Genomic DNA, 15,494 nt, shown 5'->3' on the forward strand with positions numbered 1-15,494 from the left:
TTATGGGTCTGAGAATGTCATTTTGAGGTATTTGAGCGACAGAGCCAGACTCTGTCTCAAAAAAAAAAAAAAAAAAAAAAGCATTTCTATTTTGAGTAATGGTGAGTAACTTTGGAGGTGGGCCAGGGCAGGATGAGGTGGTGAAGGATCATAGCCCCATCACACTGTGGCTGTCACAGAGGAGTTTAATGCTCCACACCTAGATCCCAGCTCTGCTTAGACTCCTTGATAGAGATTATGGGTCTGAGAATGTCATTTTGAGGTATTTGAGACAGGGGAGAAATTCTCAACTGTATGTGATATTTAATATATATTCCTTTTCTATTCACTTGCTTAAAATAAATACATGTTGACAAAGACAACAGAGAAAATAAAAATAAACTAAGAGGGAAAAATCACCCGTAACCATAATTAACATTTTGGTGTGTAGCCTTCTTTTTAGTGTTTTACAAAATGATTATCATGAGATATGTATGTATTTATGGCACATGTACCTCCATCCTTTGGTCTTTCAAATGCTAAGGATACCTGAGACTCTTTGATCTTATGATCTTTGTATTGATACCTATTATTCTTCATGATTTATCTAACTCATCCTCTGCTGTTTAAAGTTGAATCATTTCCAGCTCTTCACTGCTATAAACAGTCTTGCAGAAAACATTCTTGAAAAAATTTGTAAAGTTGCTTCACTATTTCTTTATGATATTGATCCAGGAATATAATTTATGACTCAAAAGACAAGAACAATTTTAAGAGTCCTACTAAGAATTTTCACTACAATACCGTGATTTTATATCATCTATAGCATGACTAGGAAATGCCAGTTTCTAAATAACCTTTTCAATAATATATCTTATTCACCTGTTTAAATCTATGCTAACAAGATAGGCAAAAACGGTATTTTACTTTTCTTTTTAAATTTGTATTTCTTTGCTATATACTGGAGGTAAGTTTTTAAAAAAAATATTTTCTTAGGTTATTGTGCACTGACTATTCTGATATGGAATGTGAACATATACTTTAAGTAAACATTTTTAAAATGAGCAATTATCAGAGGCAACATTTTTTTCCTTAAAATATTTTCCTCTTTATATTTATTAGATAAGTAACCAGAACAGAAATACGAAGAAGAAAATTAGGTGGTATTTATGTCAGCTGTAATGAGAACAACAAAATAGTTAACTCTAAGCAACACTGTTATAGGTTGAATTTCGTCCCCTCAAAGTTCACACATTGAGGTCCTAACGCTCAGCGCCTCGGATGGTGACTGTATTTGAAGATACAGTCCTTGCAGATGAATTTAGTTAGGATAAGGTGTTGCTGGAATAGGGGGACCTCAATCCAATATGACTGTGTTCTTTTAACAAGGAGAATTTAGACACAAGGACAGAAACACACACACAGGGAGAGCTCCTTGTGAGTCTGGAGGCAGAGATGAGGGTGAGGCTTCTCCAGCCATGGAATGCTAGAGATTGCCACAAACCGCCAGGAGCTGGAGGACCAGCCTGGGGCAGATCCTCCCTCAGAGTCACAGAAGGAACTCTCCCGCCGACGTCACCTGGATTTCAGACTTCCAGCCTCCAGAACTGGGAGATTGTACGTTCCTATTGTCTCAGCGACTGTGTGTGGTATTTTGTTAGGACGGCCCTAGCAAGCTAACGCAGTTTGTTGGTTTGTGTGTGTATGACTGAAGATAGATGTGTGACTTCAAAGGAGAAGAGTGGGTAGTGGCAGGGACTGCACCTTCACAGCGGGGCACAGTGGAGCTCCAGACCACGTTCCCGTCTTGCAGGATGCAGGTGATGGACTCGGATCCCTGGGTCTTGACAAAGCCATCGTCACAGTGGAAAGAAACCGAGCTCCCGAGTAGAAACCTGTCACCAAAACGCCGCCCGTTTATAGGAATGCCAGGATCGTGGCACTCATTCTGACCAAATGCTGAAAGAAAAAAAGGAACAAAAATACTTGAGTATTAATTTCATGTATTAAAAGAGAAGAAAACAGAACAAGCTTATAAAGCATTCGTATAATGTATATAATTATATACATTTCAGTTGTATCATTCATAGATAGATAATACATTAATAAATATCAGTGTCTAGTGAGAAAGAGGGAGCAGGGAGATGAACAGATATAACTATCATTTATACAGCAATTTAGGGTTTGAAAAGCACTTTTCATAAGAGCTTAGATAAAGAGAGAACTGATACAGTGAGTGGTAGAAAGTGGGCTCAGGATTTCTCTCATTAGAATTCTGATTTTTTTTTCTTGCTATGTCAGGACTCTAACATTGGGCAGATGACTCGATGCTCTAAGCCTAGCTATCTTTATTTACAGAATGAGAGACTACTAAATTTATATCCTCTAGTAACTGTAACATTAAATGAAACAATTATTGCCCAATTCTAAGTATTGTGCCTAAGAAAGTAGGCAGTTAGTACATCATAATGTAGTATTATTCATATTAATATTCTCTCACTTTATTCCCTCTACAGTGCATTTAAGTAGATATCCTTATACAAAATAGGTTTTAAAATGAGGAGCCTAAAGCAAAGAGAAGTTAGTTGTCATTAAACTTCACTAATTACATACTAGTGCTGTATTTCAATCCTTGGCTCCTGACATCATATTACTCAGTTGTTTTTACTACACTACTTTGTGGCAGGAAAGATGCATAGGTGGCTGAGTGGGTGGGTGGATGGTTGTATAGATGGGAAGAAGAATAGAAGGAAGGATGAGTGCCTTGCTGGCTAGATGGATGAATGGAGGGATGGATAGAAAGATGAATTGAAGGATGGATGAATGGATGCATGGATGGATGGATGGACAGATGGAAGGATGGATAAATGGAAGGATATGGATGGATGGATGAAATAAGAGATAAATGGATGAACGAAAGGATAGAAGGAAGGGAAGGATGAATGGAAGGATATGGATGGATGGATGGATGGATGGAAGGATGAATAGAATGATAGATGGAATAATGGATGAGTGGATGGACAGATGGATGAATGATGAATGGATGGATGGAAAGATGAATAAACAATGGATTGATGGAATGATGGATGGATGGAATGATGAATGGATGGAAGGATGGATGATGGATGGATGGATAGATGGAAGGATGGATGGAAAGATGGATGGAAGAAAGGGTGGATGGATAGATGCATGGATGGATGAAATGAGGGATGGATGAATGAAAGGATACAGATGGATGGATGGATGGATGGATGGATGGATGGATGGATGGATGGAAGAATAAATGGAATAATGGTTGGGTGGGTGCATGGATGGATGGAATGATGGATGGATGAATGGATGGATGGATAAATGGAAAACCACAGAGAAAGAGATGTAAGGAGATGAAAGAGAGAGGAGATCCAGCTCCTTAGTTTAGGAGTGATGATACCACCAATCTAAATACAGTGATGCATTTGTTTTTAAATTTTCAGGATAACACTATATAATTTTACTACTCTCATTTTTGCAATGATCATAAAACTTCTGAAGTATCAGCCTTGAAATGCAGCTTCACATACATATAAGCAAAATGGGAACACGTAAGAAAAATGGGAACTTGGACGTGTTGACTGTGTGGGCGTACTTACTGGTGTAAGTGATGTTGAACCCTCTGCCAGTAGTGGAATGGTCAGACTGAAATTCCAAGCGAACTATATGTCCACTGCTGGCCAGCTGGGAAGGCACTTCATTGCCAGAAAAAGTACCCAGGACAGTTATGTCAGAAATGCCATCATCCTTGACTGCAAGAAAGTCAAATTGAGGCTCCACATCAAAATCATTAAAGATTAGGTGAATTCGACTTCCTGGCTCCGAGATAATCAACCAGACACAGTTCATGTTGTTCCCATATTCCTCCGGATAATTTGGTGAGAGAATAATCCCAGATGATGCCGTAAAGTTGAAGAAACATGAAACTGTGAAGACACAAATATATTTTCAAACAGTTTTGCACATACCCAAAGGACTGCCATGTGAAACAGATTGCTAAGAACCTGGAAAGGCAATTCATGCCTGCAAATAGCTACAATGATCCAACTATTTTAATATAAGTAATTCTGGACCATAATGTTTTCTCCTTTCCTAATTTGTAAGTTGAATATTTCATTATCTTATAGAGCACAATCAGAACCTACACATAATCAAGCACAAGCTTGGTTCAAAAATGATCCTTTCAAGTTGACTAAAAACGTGTGCCAAATATTATAATTTCTAGGTATAACTTTTTGCCTTCAGAAGAGCAAATATTAATACATGGAAAAGTATATGCCTATATCTTAGGAACAATTCAGCTTGCTCTTTTGTGATAACTTTTAATTTATATTTTATACTTTCCTGTAAGTGCATTTCTCCAGTTATTTAAAATTTTTATTAGTCACAGGGTAAAGATGAATAAATAAATAACTTGGAAACATCAGATCATGTTGTAGTTGGATAATATAAAAACATTTTGAAAAATTCACTTTTAAGAATATATACCTAAAATCATATATATATATATATATATTATATAAATAATTTTTTGGAGGGAGAAACTGTTGGATTTATCTCTAGAGTACATTTTTGCTTCTTATTCCACATAATTTCATACACACTTTTCACCCATTGCTATATTTATTTACAAATAAACCCTCCTTTAAAAGTGACTGTGAAGTCTTTTCTACTTGTTAAAACAGTATTTTTAAGAGGAAGTGGGCAGCTCGTCAACTTAATTCCAAACCAGTACCACCACCCATGCTCACACTGGTGAACAGCTTGTGTTTAAGTGTTATACAGCATTATTAAGTCACAAAAGACTCTCTTGCTGTACTGATGTCTGATACAGCAGAACATGATCAGCTTTTGATGGAAACAATGATATATGTGATGATCTTTCTGGTAGGAAACGTTCAAGTACATTTTATTGAGCAGATATAATAAAATTATAAATTAGTTTTTATTAAATGAAGAAAGCAGGCAAGTTGGTGTGTGAGAATGTCCTTGCATGTTTCCAGTAAATGTGGCACCCCGAGTTATTCTGAAAGCTGCCCTCCCTAAATGGGCGGTCTGTGTCTTTCTCCTTTTCTCCCCTTGCAAGATCCTTGCAGGACAGGAGGGAGTCCAGGTCAAGGTGCAATACTCACATACACAGCTGGGCTTGTTGCCAGACCACTGATTGTTCTGCTGACAGGTGATAACTCTCTCCCCCACCAACTCAAAGGCCGCCGGGCATTCAAAGGTGAGTGTGTCTCCATGGAGGAAACTGCTGCCCGTCCGCTTCCCATAGGCGGGGACTCCAGGATCCCCACACCCTCCCTTTTCAATTTCTGAAAATGGAAAAACAAATGAACCCTTAAAAAAAACCACACAAGGAATACTTTTATCTCTACACTTTAGAAAGTGAACACATGGCTTCTTTTTGCTGAACTAAACATCATTTTTGTAAACAGTTTCTAAAGGATATTCAATTGATCTTAAATTTAATTTCAAATACTAAAAAAAAAAAAAGGAATGTCATTTCAACTGAAGAGAAAGGTATTTAATTTGCTGTCTTTTAAGGGATACACATGGCTACACAGATACGCTGACAACACAAATGCTGCAATTAATCAGTGCACCTTCTGGATATGTCTGGTCTTTTCTCTGCAATTGCTACTACTAAAATGCAAATATCAGTTTTGTTTTCAACTATGTGCTTTTTGCTATAAACAATACAAAAAAGATTCTTCATTCCCTACTGAGTATTTAAATAAACAGAATCTATTTGAATCTTCTTTCCCTAAAACGAATGCTAACACTTATTTATGAAACAGAATGAAAAACAGTTTGGTCTACAGAGGAAAACAAAATATTCAGAATCAATCTTTCATTAAAACATCACTGTAATAAAATATGCCTCCAAATACAGCAAACCTATAATACATTTCAAACGTTGATCTGTCTCAAATGTTAACTATGCAGAATGTTTTCATTAAAATGTGTTCTTTATTTATTCATTTTAAAGAATGTTTTTGAGAACCACTGTGTGTCAGGTCCTCTTCTAGGTGTTGGGCTTAGTGAATAAAAGAGACAAAATCCTTGCACACACGGGGCTGGGGCTGGACATGGTTTGGCTGTGTCCCCACCTGATTCTCACTTTGAATCCCACGTGTTGTGGGAGGGATCCGGTGGGAGGTAATTGATCACGGGGGCAGGTCTTTTCCGTGCTGTTTTCATGATAGTGAATAAGTCTCAGGAGATCTGATGGCTTTCTAAGGGGGAATTGCCCTGCACAAGCTCTCTCTTTGCCTGCTGCCTTCATGTAAGACGTGACTTGCTCCTCCTTGCCTTCCACCATGATTGTGAGGCCTCTCCAGTCATGTGGAACTCTAAGTCCATTAAACCTTATTCTTTTATAAATTGCCCAGTCTTGGGTATGTCTTTGTCAGCAGGGTAAAAATGGACGAATACAGGGTTTATGTCTTATGGAGGACAAATTTTTTTAATTATTATTATTTTTTTGAGACAGGGTCTCACTCTGTTGTCCAGGCTTAAGTGCAGTGATGTGATCATAGCTTCCTGCAACCTCCAACTCTTGGGCTCAAGTGATCCTCCCACCTCAGACTCCCAAAAATGAATGTGATTTGATGACGGGTAATTTAAGACAAGATAGAAGGGTATAGAAAGATGGATGGAGGAGGCAGCAGGGAAGAAAACGCCCGAAGGAAGAAGGCAATCAGCCCTTCGAGAAAGCGATGTGATCCCAGTGTGCCTGGCAGGGCAGTGAGGGACAAATGGGCAGAAGTGGCTTGGAGAGGAAGGGAGGCTCTGCCTGTTGGGCTTCCTGTTTGTGCAGAGTGATGCGGGAAGAAGGCATTACAGGGCTTTGGAGGAGACCTGGCGTCCTCTGACTATAGGTTTCAAAGATTCCTCTACAACGTTGGAAGAGCAGAGGCTGGAGAAAAGTGAGTTCCAGCAAATTCAGGGTGGTTTCTCTGGACACCTATCCCCAAAACGCATTGGTTTTACTTTTAGAATTCTTCATGGAGAATTATTATCTTGCAGGGGCCAAGAGCAAATTCCAATTTATGGGTGTTTTTTGTTGTTGTTGTTGTTTTTTAGTAAACTAACTACTTCCTTTCCTTTTTTTTTTAATTTCCATAGGTTTTGGGGGAACCCAAGCAGTATATGCTGAACTCAATTTGTAGTCTTCTATTCCTCATCCCCTTCACACCCTTTCCCTGAGTCACCGAGTTCTACTTTATCATTCTTAGGCCTTTGCATCCTCATAGCTTAGCTCCCACTTATGAGGGAGAACATATGATGTTTGGTCTTGCATTCCCGAGTTACTTCACTTAGAATAATAGTCTCCAACCCCATCTGGGTTGCTGCAAATGCCATTAATTCATTCCTTACTATGGCTGAGTAGTATTTTGTCATATATATATATACACACACACACATATATATGTACACATATATACATACATATATACACACTATATATATACACACACACACACATACACACACACCACAGTTTATCCACTCATTGATTGATGAGCATTAAGTTGGTTTTACATGTTTGTAATTGCAAATTGTGCTGCTATAAACATGTATATGCAAGTGTCTTTTTCATAACCTAACCACTTTCTAATCAAGCTGTCAGTTTTGGGAATGTTTGTAGAAGTGACTCAGAACTGAATTTCAAGATGGTTTGCAGGTCTGCTGTGAGGGATATAGAAACACTCAGAGGTTGATCCAGAGATGTTATATTGCATTCAGGAGGAGAAACTTTACCTCTAAGTGTCTCAGAATATCAAAGAAGTGAAGTTTGCATACATTATCACACCAGTATGAAGATATTCAAGATATTCAATACACAGGGTGTCACCACCTTTTGTGAAGCAGAATAGCACACACACAAAATGCAGGTATTTGGTTGAAGTTCAAGGTACACTACTAACTTCACACCTTAGGCTACCAAACAAAGATGATCCTTACAGGGTCAGCTCTATGAAAGCGAAATGTTCCTAACGCAACACAAGCCAAAGGAATCTACAGAGAGCACCGTTGCTTAAAGATAGTTCTTGGAGTTGAAGTTGTTGAACTTGAGTTGAACAGAGCTGGGAACGGGTTTACTTAAATTGATCGCTTGGGAGGCCTTGAGTGAGCATTTGTCACTGAAATTGACATAGTGAATGCAAAACCCTGCATGGTTTATAATAGAAAAGAGCTCTTGTTTGATGTGGGCTCTCCTTTGGGAAGCTGGCTGGGCACCCAGGGTCCCGGCATAGCACAAAACTCCGCAGTCAGGAGTCCAGGCACCAGATTTGGTGTTTGCTGGGACACTGTGATCAGTTTAGTCTCATCAAGCCTCAGTTTTCACATTATGAACTTCCTACTTTCTACCTCAAAGGGTGGCCATGAGAATTAAAGAATAAAATTCATGGAAATTACCTGGCATGTTGCACTGGAAATAAAATTATTGCTATGATTATTAGCAAGCCTTAAATGTTTCATTCTGCCTCTGTGATGCTAAAGTTTACAATTTCTTCTTGGAGTAAAATAAATTATGGCATTTTGGATACTATTTGTAATATTAATTAATACAGGGAGTTCTACTCTGCAGGGGTTTCAGAAATAAAATGAGGGTGAGGGTCTTTCTGCTTTCCATGCTGAGGGTCAAGAGAGTCCTTTGGTTACCTGATCTCACCAAAGAGGCTGGTGTTTGTTTATCCTGATGCATGGTTACTGCTGGCCGTGGACAGAACCTGTGTTGGACACGTCCCTTATCAGGCATTAGGGGCTGACTAGTAACTATCAAAGTAGCACAGTCCAGACTCAGCAGGTTTCTGTGTTTCACCTAGCTTTTGTTCTTTAGCTATAGAAGAAATGGAAGCATGTTTCATAATCATACCAGTGATATTTCATTTGGGGGAACTACTTTGGAATATTTTGCATTCTTGATTTCTTACACACTGAGTGTCACTACTGCCTCCAAATTATGGTGACAAAATTGATACAGGTTTTGGAATTTTATTTGAAGGTCATATCACCTTCAGGTAGAGTAGAAGACGAGTAAGATACTGTTGACATTGACACAGTATGTATGTCAAACCCCCTTCTCTGTATGTCAGAGATGATTTTGACATATTTTCTTAGAAACAAATACTCTGGCCAGATGCAGTAGCTCACACTGGTAATTCCAGCACTTTGGAAGGCTGGGGTGGGAGGATCCCCTGAGATCATGAGTTGGAGACCAGTCCGGCCAACACGGTGAAACCCTATCTCTACTAAAAATACAAAAATGAGCCGGGAATGGTGGTGCATGCTTGTAATCTCAGCTACTGGGGAGGCTGAAGCAGGATGATTGCCTGAACCCAGGAGGTGGAGGTTGCAGTGAGCCAAGATCGCGACACCCATCCAGCCTGGGTGACAGAGCAAGACTCCATTAAAAAAAAAGAAAAGAAAAGAAAAAAGAAACACTATGATTTGATATCAATTCAAAGATTGATGCACCTAAAGCAAAAACAAAGCAAAACAAAATGCTGTTCAAAATACCTCTTCCAAATTATTGAACTAGATATAAGATTTGATAATGAAGGGGCCTAAGGAAAATATTGTCAAAGGATCATTCCAGAGAGCTTACATAGTCCAGTTACAAATACTGTCACACATCCCTCTCTTCCCCAAAATACATCACACAGAAATTTTCTCTATTGCTCTAGCTGTATTCCCAAACATGCCATGTCGCGCCTCAGTTCAGGTTCTCACCCTTCACTGCCGATCATCATTTGCCATCATAGATGCTGTTGAGGTCCTCTCACTGCTCCCCATGCTGCAGCCAAAATATTTTCCCAAACTCCAATCCTAAGGATGACCCTACTTTTCTTGAAATGTTTCTGGTGACCAACTTTATTCTCAGTCCAGATCCTATCCAGGACTCAGGAAGCCCTGTGTGATGTGAACATCACTGTCTTCTCCTAGGACATATTTCGTTAGCTCTTTCCTGGTATTTCACAATCCAGGCATGCTACAATTTCTTTTAGTACCTGAGGGTATCTCCCCTCTTCAGCCTCCACACCTGCTGTAAATATTTAGTTCATTCTTTCCTCTGTTGTCTTATCTAACCATGCGCTGTTGATATTCTAATTCAGTCTTGCTCAGGGATGGCCTGTATCCTACGTGTCTCTAGCACCATTCTTTTCTGCTGTAAGACTTGCCACTCTGCATTATATTTATTTTTTGTGCTTTACTGTAAGCCCTGGGAGAGTCTATCTTGGTGATTGTGAAATCTGCAGCACCTATTCAGAGTCAACACACAACAGATGCTTTTCTAAATTATTGTTCTTATTAAACTTGCAACTTAATGATTTTTATTCTCACTCACATTTACATACTTAATTGTATTTTAATTGACAAATATAAATTGTATATATTGTTCATCTACAGCACGTTATTTTGAAATATGTGTATGTATCATAATGGTTAAGCAAAGCTAATTAATATACTCATTACCTTACTTACTTTTGATTTTTTTCTTGAGAACACCTATAGTCTTAGCAATTTTCAAAAATATAATACGTTATTATTAACCATAGTCACCATGTTGTATAATAGATCTCTTGAACTTATTTATATGCTGCATTTATTTATTTGAGATGGAGCCTCACTCTGTTGTCCAGGCTGGAGTGCAGTGGCACGATCTCAGCTCACTGTAACCTCTGCCTCACTGATTCGAGAGATTCTCTTGGCTCAGCCTCCTATGTAGCTGGGATTATAGGCATCCACCACCCCGCCTACCTAATTTTTGTATTTTTTAGCATAGATGGAGTTTCAACATGTTGGCCAGGCTAGTCTCAAACTCCTGGCCTCAAGTGATCTGCCCTCCTCTGCCTCCCAATATGCTGGGATTACAGGCGTAAGCCACCGTGCCTGGCCTTGTATGTCGTATTTATAGGCATGTGTGTGTATTATATGTTCTATTTATATGAAGATTTTATATATTCTGGAGAATCTGATGAAGCTCAGTCCCTTTTTATTCTTTGTTCCAGTCTGAGATATGCAAAAATGGAAAAGTATACAAGTAATAAAGGGAAAATAAAACTTCTATATTGGTAAAATGCATCTATGTTGTTTAGAAACATATCCCCAAGTTTTCCTGAGAATAAGTGAGATTTTTTAAATTGCCAAAGAAGATTTTGAGTTGCATATGATATTTAATTCTTGGCACTTACAATGATTAGCCACTAGCAACAGTGACTTTTCACACTTGTCAATTCTTTTTAAAAATAAGTGTTCTTGAGATATACTTTAGAAAACTGGCCCTTCAAAAAAACAAATAACAGAGGACCAAATAATACAAGAGAAATAGAGAAAAAGAACTATGAAGGTAGAAATAAATGAGTGTGGACCTATGATGAATTTTTAAACATCCAATTTGCACATAAGAATGTATTTGATGTATACTTGAATTTCAAAAAGGGCTGAGAAGAAGGCAGAAAGGAATGAGACATAACTGTGCCTTCAGAAGCATAGTTAGCACACTTGCTTGTTTCCTTTTGTGTAGTCAACCATGGGTACCCCAGGAGCTACATGGAAACGCGTCCAGGGAGTTGCCTGGTCCTTTAGATTCTGCTGCTGCCACATTCCCTGCTAACACCGTTTCTCGTGTTGCTGGCAGGTCAGGCAAGGCAGGGCTGTGCACGGACACAAGACAACGAGTACAGAACTCACTCAGTCTACACTGCTGTGTGTTCTTTGTTCTCTGTGACCTGCTTCCACAAGTAGATGAGAACTCCATGAATGACAGCTTTATCAGGTTCTTTCTCTTCCCTTCCAAAACCACTTATGAAAGTTCTTTGTATAAAAGCACTAAATGATTAAAATTAAATTCTGAAATTATGTTCACCCATAGTCATGTATATGAACAGCAATTTATCTAAATCTCAGTAGATGACTATTGCATTATATAAGCTAATATCCCTGAATTTTAGTGAGAATGATTTACCAAGAGTTTAAATCACACCACGTTCTGCTCCCACAGTTGTGCTTGCGTTACCAAATTTATTCTGGATGGGGTAGTAAAATTTCTGTTTGATGTATGAAATATACTAGGTTGCTGCAGTCTTTGTTACCTTGAAGAGTTCATTTAGATTCTTCCAGTTATATCACAAAATTGATGTACTATGATGATGTTCCATAAATAAGATGGATTTTTAAATTCCATATGGGTTGCCACTGGATTGCAATTAATATTCTGCAGAAACCACTTTGCTGTAGCTGCTCAGGAAATATTCCTTAAAAATAGTGGAAAACATTTAGATTTCAGACAGCTAACTTTTTATCTCCCAAAATAGCAGACCAAACCTCTTATTGTCTGTGCAAGATATTTACACAACTTCTTACATGCTTATTCGTATAAAAGCGGTGTTGTCTAGCTTGTATGTCTGCCTTTTTCCTCACGTGCTATTTGACTACCATCTATATTCTGAACTCAGGGCTTAAAAAATTTAAACACACACTAGAATAGTTAAGGTGTGTTCCAGGGCTACCATAACTACTACCTGTGGTAAGTCTTAACAAACAGGTTAAAATGGCCCAAAAATCAGTACATGCTTCCATTTTCTGGCTGAAGAGAGTGAGTAAAAGCAACAGTTTCTTGTGCAAGTGACCACATTGTGCCTGCTCTTAGATTAATTCTCATTTTTTCCCCCTAAGACTTTCACTCAGAAATCCCTAAAATAACTGATTTATTTTCATCATCTTTGGAAAACAAGATTGCAGCACATGAATGGAAATCTACCCGTCCTGTTTTTTGGAGAGAGTGTGAGAACATTTCCATGTGGTGTGGACGTGGCACATGCTCCCGTCGTTACTGAAAACCAGACGACACAGCACAACCCAGCACTTGGACAGACGTGGAGCCTCCCTGACTTTGTCCTTGTCCGTCATGATCAGTCACATAAGCCCAGAAAGTAGCGGATTGCTGTTACAGTGGCCTGTGCTTGTTAAAATGATGTGTAATCCTGCTTAATTACGGTGTTCAGGGGAAATTCTGTTGTGTGCATGAAATACCGTATTTGCTTTTCATACAAATGTGCTCTGACTAAAACAAGAATGAGATGATTCCAAAGGTGTAGTCAAAAGCTGAGATGAAGCGGGAATTATGCCTGTCGTGTTTTTCCCTTTTGTGGCCCCAGTGTGAAACGCTGGACTCTGGAAATTTGGGCTATAAGTAACCACAGAAACGAACTGCCTCAGCACCTCATCTTGCTTGTCTCATGGAGACTATGAGAGTATACATTTTCAAACTCGTTTATAGCACCGTCCAAATTATTTATTACTGCTGTTGGAATTCAGAACTTTGTTGGTGATACTGCCCAGAAAACGAAGATACTGGACCTTAGAGAGCACTTACTGGGAAAACAACAATTTTATTCAAGATATTGGTCAACTACAATCACGGAGTCATATTTCCTTGGCCAAATTCCCTGACGGTCCCACTGATCTAGTAACCCGATTTGGGAATATAAGAGGATTGATTTTGAGCTGAAGATTCAGATCCAACAAGGTCCCGTGTCTCAGCTCAAGAGGTCTGTCTGCCATAACTTGCAACGTAATGAGAAGCAGGTTTTCCAGTGATCCCACTGCCTGCACCAGAGCAGGAGAAATCTACATCAACATCACAGGGCATCTCCACGGAATTTCCAAATCGGTGATCAGGTAGACACACGGAATTCCACAAACAAATGTCAGACCATAGTAGGAAATGAGAAGGAAGAAGTCATTTTAAAGGATATAATTTTTCCTTTTTAATATTATAGATTTCTTTTAAAGATATAGAAAATGAATGCAAGAGCCAAGCTAGTAATGAAAAGCACCTTCGAATAAATGAAAGGTATGTATAATGCAATTTTACTTTCCAGAATTAGTAGAAATTTAGTCCTGAAAAATCATCTTGCTATAGTGTTACTTTAATTTATATCATACTCAAGGCATACAAATATTTAATGCTCTGCTGTGTCTGTTGCCATTGTTTAAGGCTGAAACGCCAGTGATAAACCTCATGGAGGTCAAGGCTTCTCAGTGACACAAGCTGCGCTGTTCTCTAATTCTTAGCTCAGCAGGAACTGCGCTTTTTGCCTCAGCAAGTGACACATTTCTGAGTACCTAAGTGGCCATCCTCAGAGAGGATCCTATTAGGCTTATAATCTGCACCAACCAGATGCTCCTGGTTTATTCTTGAGTTTGGGTTCATCGTAAACCTTAAAAATAAAACTGACTCCACTGTTGTTTCCAAAATGAATAACTGAAAATGGAGGATGAAGGTCCTGATCACCAGATAAAGCCAAGTGAACAAAATTGGAGTAAAAATTTACTATTCTAGAATTTCTGTTTTCAAGTAATAAAAATACAAACGTTTTTATTTTAAAATATATACTGATTTTTAATAAAAATTCTATGTATTTGTTTTGCCTGTTGGGAGGAGGATATTCAAGTAACCCTCAGCTAACTAGGAAATTCTGAAACCTGGAAAATCTCAGGTCTGGCCAACAGCTATAGATTCATGACCCCTTTTATCAACAGCAATGACAAACAAATAAATAGCGAAAAAAAGTGGAGAAATAATTCAGATTAGTTTCATCACCTACAAATTCTTAACAAATAGCACATGTTCTTATTGAATACCAAATAGCCAACATCTCAAGAAAAAAAAAAAACCCTGCATATCCAGATTCATTGAAAGAAAGAAATAAATAATCTTCATCAACACAGTTTTTCATAGATTAGTTGCTTCATTCTCCTGCTACTTGTAGACCATAGTCTGGAAGCAGGATAGCAAAGTGAGTGGAAACATAGACTCTAGAAATAGATCCTGTTTTAGATGGAATCTCAGCAACATAAATCATCTATGTGATTTCCTGCGAGTGGTTGGAAGTACCTGTTTACCTAATTGAGGATAATCGTTCCCATCTCCTTAAAGATCCAATGCAAAGTGCTTAAATAGAGCCTGGTGTATATTAAATTATATCACTTTGCTATTACTAACATCATCATTGATATTACTTTTAATTTCAATAGTTGGGAAGTCATTCAACTTAAGGAATGCTAAACTAAGTCCCCAAAATCATTTGATAAAAGTCCTTAAAAGATACAACTACTCTATAGTATTCCTTGAAAACTTAGAACCCCAGTCTAACCACGAGAAAAGCATCAGGAAATACCACCTGAGGAACAGTCTACACAATACCAACCAGGACTCCTCAAAACACCCGAGGTCATCAAACCAAGGAAAGGCAGTTACAACCCAGAGGGACCAGGTGAGGCAGGACAGTTAACTCAGGGTGGATCTGGGTGGTTCCTGAGACAAGAAAAGGTCACTAGGGAAAAAAAGCCATGGAAATCTGAATAAAGTATGACCTTTAGTTAATAATGTTTCCATATTGTGATGAATGTGCCTAAGAATATGAAATATTAAATATAGGGAATCTGGCTGTGGGGTTTTAATTTTA

At 38.4% G+C, this 15,494-nt stretch overlaps 1 protein-coding gene across 1 annotated transcript in view; it reads right to left on the bottom strand.

Annotated features, from left to right (window-relative positions):
- CSMD1 (CUB and Sushi multiple domains 1) overlaps window positions 1-15,494 on the bottom strand; it is a 2,081,403-nt gene that overhangs the window by 455,693 nt on the left and 1,610,216 nt on the right. Inside the window, exons 13-15 of the mRNA XM_011937546.1 lie at window positions 5,142-5,324; window positions 3,609-3,935; window positions 1,744-1,938 (exon numbers count right to left, since the gene is read on the bottom strand). Of these exons, the coding sequence (XP_011792936.1) occupies window positions 1,744-1,938; window positions 3,609-3,935; window positions 5,142-5,324 (705 nt within the window). The remainder of the gene's footprint in view (window positions 1-1,743; window positions 1,939-3,608; window positions 3,936-5,141; window positions 5,325-15,494) is intronic.

The sequence above is a fragment of the Colobus angolensis genome, unplaced genomic scaffold, assembly GCF_000951035.1.
Source record: "Colobus angolensis palliatus isolate OR3802 unplaced genomic scaffold, Cang.pa_1.0 Scaffold165, whole genome shotgun sequence".
In the NCBI taxonomy this organism is placed as follows: domain Eukaryota; kingdom Metazoa; phylum Chordata; class Mammalia; order Primates; family Cercopithecidae; genus Colobus; species Colobus angolensis.